The sequence below is a fragment of the Charadrius vociferus genome, unplaced genomic scaffold, assembly GCF_000708025.1.
Source record: "Charadrius vociferus isolate BGI_N301 unplaced genomic scaffold, ASM70802v2 scaffold390, whole genome shotgun sequence".
Taxonomy (NCBI): Eukaryota; Metazoa; Chordata; class Aves; order Charadriiformes; family Charadriidae; genus Charadrius; species Charadrius vociferus.
Window position 1 is genome coordinate 1,528,354 of NW_009646433.1, and position 2,959 is coordinate 1,531,312.

The 2,959-nt window shown below is 39.5% G+C and overlaps 1 protein-coding gene across 1 annotated transcript in view; it reads left to right on the forward strand.

The window, feature by feature from the left end:
• PTEN (phosphatase and tensin homolog) overlaps nt 1-2,959 on the forward strand; it is a 35,368-nt gene that overhangs the window by 32,110 nt on the left and 299 nt on the right. Inside the window, exons 9-10 of the mRNA XM_009881535.1 lie at nt 500-724; nt 1,723-2,959. The exon at nt 1,723-2,959 is cut by the window's right edge and continues 299 nt beyond it. Of these exons, the coding sequence (XP_009879837.1) occupies nt 500-724; nt 1,723-1,908 (411 nt within the window). The 3' untranslated portion in view covers nt 1,909-2,959. The remainder of the gene's footprint in view (nt 1-499; nt 725-1,722) is intronic.

Consider the following 2,959-nt stretch of genomic DNA (forward strand, 5'->3'; position numbering starts at 1 on the left):
TGCTCAATTGCAGCTATTCCTGTATGAAAATAAAGAAAAGTGTTCTGTTAGGTGGGAAGCCGTGGGACTTTATTGATAAATATTGTCACCTAAGCCGGTCACCTAGCTTGTCCGTTTGGTCTGGCTACTGCTTGGCTAGGTGTGAGCAGAAAAAAAATCTCTCTCTGCCTTGTGATTACAAGTTTAACACTTGTTTAATTTATGGTCATCTGCATTTTGGTAGGTATGATAGATCGTTAAAACCAACATTTGATAAGGAGTGACTTCTGAAAGCTTAGTTGGTTAAAACCGAGTTTGATTAGTATAGAGCTTTGCGTATTGTGTCGGAGAATTGGTGAAAATGTCTTTGCTTGCAATGTAACCAACGATTTACTGTTGTCCAAAAAGGTTTTGTTTGATATTACCGATTTGTTTTTGACCAGATGATGATATTAGTCTAATTAATGTGCTACTAGTGAATATTAAAGCAAGCTTGTTCTTTGTGTTCTTCCTCCCCCAGGACAAAATGTTTCACTTTTGGGTAAATACATTCTTCATAGGACTGGATGAAAATTCAGACAAAGTAGAAAATGGAAGTCTAGTTGCAGATCAGGAACTTGATGGTATTTTCAGTACAGAGCGCTCAGATAACGATAAGGAATATTTAATCCTTACATTAACAAAAAACGATCTAGACAAAGCAAATAAAGACAAAGCCAACAGATATTTCTCTCCAAACTTCAAGGTCAGTATATATTACGTGTAAACAAAGCTGAAAAGCTGCATGACGTTATCTGATATGTCTGTCTTGCCTTATGGAGGAACCATTTGAAACTGCTCTCTGTCGAAATTGAATTGATGTGTTCTTATTGCCACCACTTACATAGCTAGAAGCTTCGCTACGTTTATCTGCTTTTTGGAAGTCGGTAGATGTTGAGAGACTGGGAGTAAAAGAAGACTGTTTTGGGTATTTATCGAAGACATTAGAGACGAGTAGTAGGAGACCCAGAGACCCAGGTAGCATCTTTCCCGTACTAGCTGCATCGCCACGAGCTCTGAGCTTTACACAGCAGTTGCTGAGTTGATTTGCAGAGGTGCCTGTTTCACAGGGGTACCTTAACCTGTGAGTTCAGCTTTGAGCTGAATACCAGCCATTGCCAGCACTGTTCTTTAAAATGTCTTTTTTGTTTTTAAAAATTTTAGCATTTTCCAACGTGCTCATAAAATATCAGTGAGACCCCAGCTATGCTCTTTTGAAGGTAATGGTCATAGTTGCTCGTTGGAATGTTGCTTGGATCAGACTTCTAAAACACACACACACACGTCGCCAGTTAGAGAGTGTTCTCTTCATTCCTGTGCACTCTTACTACGTTCTCTTTTTGTGCTCGCAGATGTCTAGAAGGTGGGGTGGTCGAAAAGCTTAGTGTGGCATGGCCGGCGGCAGGGGTATGTCCTGCTGCTGTAACTCCAGAGGACCAGCGGTCGGTGCAGATACGCAGAAGTCCTTCAGCTGGGCTTGAAAAACCTGCTGCTTTGTCAGTCCTTTATGTTGTCGGGGTGGTAATGAGAGGCTGGCTAACCTCAGAAGAGCTTGCTCTTTATTTCCTTCTTTCCAAAGTAGAGGGAAGAGCACTCGTGTGATTCGGTGTCAGAAAAGGAGCCATACCGTTAAAAACTGCATTGTTACCTGTGCTTGGTTAAAATCCAGGTTCCCTTTTTAAATGTTGTTTTTTCCTTTCCCAGGTGAAGCTATTTTTCACAAAAACAGTAGAAGAGCCATCAAATCCAGAGGCTAGCAGTTCAACTTCTGTAACACCAGATGTTAGTGACAATGAACCTGATCATTATAGATACTCTGACACCACTGACTCTGATCCAGAGAATGAACCTTTTGATGAAGATCAGCATACGCAGATTACAAAAGTCTGAATATTTTTTTTATCGGAGATAAAAAAAAAAACCCACACAAAAAAAACCAACCACGAAGAGTGACAAACTTGAATAAACTGAAAAAAAGGACCTTTTTAAATGGCAAAAGGACATAGTGTCAGATTACCAATTATAGGAGAACAATTATTTCCTGACCAATCTTGTTTTGCCCTATAAATCTACAGGGTTTGACACTTGTCCAGTTGGAGAAAAAAAAAAAGGTTACGTAGCGCTGATATGTATATACCTTTTTGTGTCAAAAGGACATTAAAACTTCAATTAGGAACTATAAACATGGCACTTTCCCATTTTATTCCAGTTTTATAAAAGTGGAGACAGACCTAATGTGTATACGTAGGAATTTTTCCTTTTGTGTTCTGTCACCAAACGAAGTTCCGAAAATATACAGGTTCACATCCTGCCCCTATTTTTGCACTTGTGTGGCAACAGAAAAGTCTGCAGTTGGCTAAGAGATGTTTCTAGAAGGTTTTACTACATTCTATTTGCATGTATTTTGGATGGGGGATGGAAAGTAATGCTCAGAAAGGAATATAGTCCGCTGGAGCTTGGCCTGTGTACCATATCCGGCTATTTACATGCACCTTTCTTTAGCATGCTGCCGTAATTCATCCTGGACAATTGAAGAGTCGCCGCTGTCACTGCTTGTTGTTTGTGCATTTTATTTTTTTAAGTGTAATGGTGCTAGAAAAGGCAGCTAGAGGGAGTGATTCTGTATAGGGGTACAGGAATGAACCTTCACAACATCCGAAAGACCCGCAAATGAAGGGAGAAAAATTATTGGGGTCACAGAAAGGAAACACAGCAACAATGACTTAACCATACAAATGTGGAGGCTATCAACTAAAATACGGGCTTGAAACAAATTGTTACAAAATTTGACAATGATTTATTGGGTTTTTTTTCTGAATTGTAATGGCTGCTCCATCTCCTGTGTAATCAAGGCCAGTGCTAAAAGTCAGATGCTATTAGCGCATACATCAGTCAACATCTTACATTTATATTATTATGGTTTTTTTCAATCATATTCCTG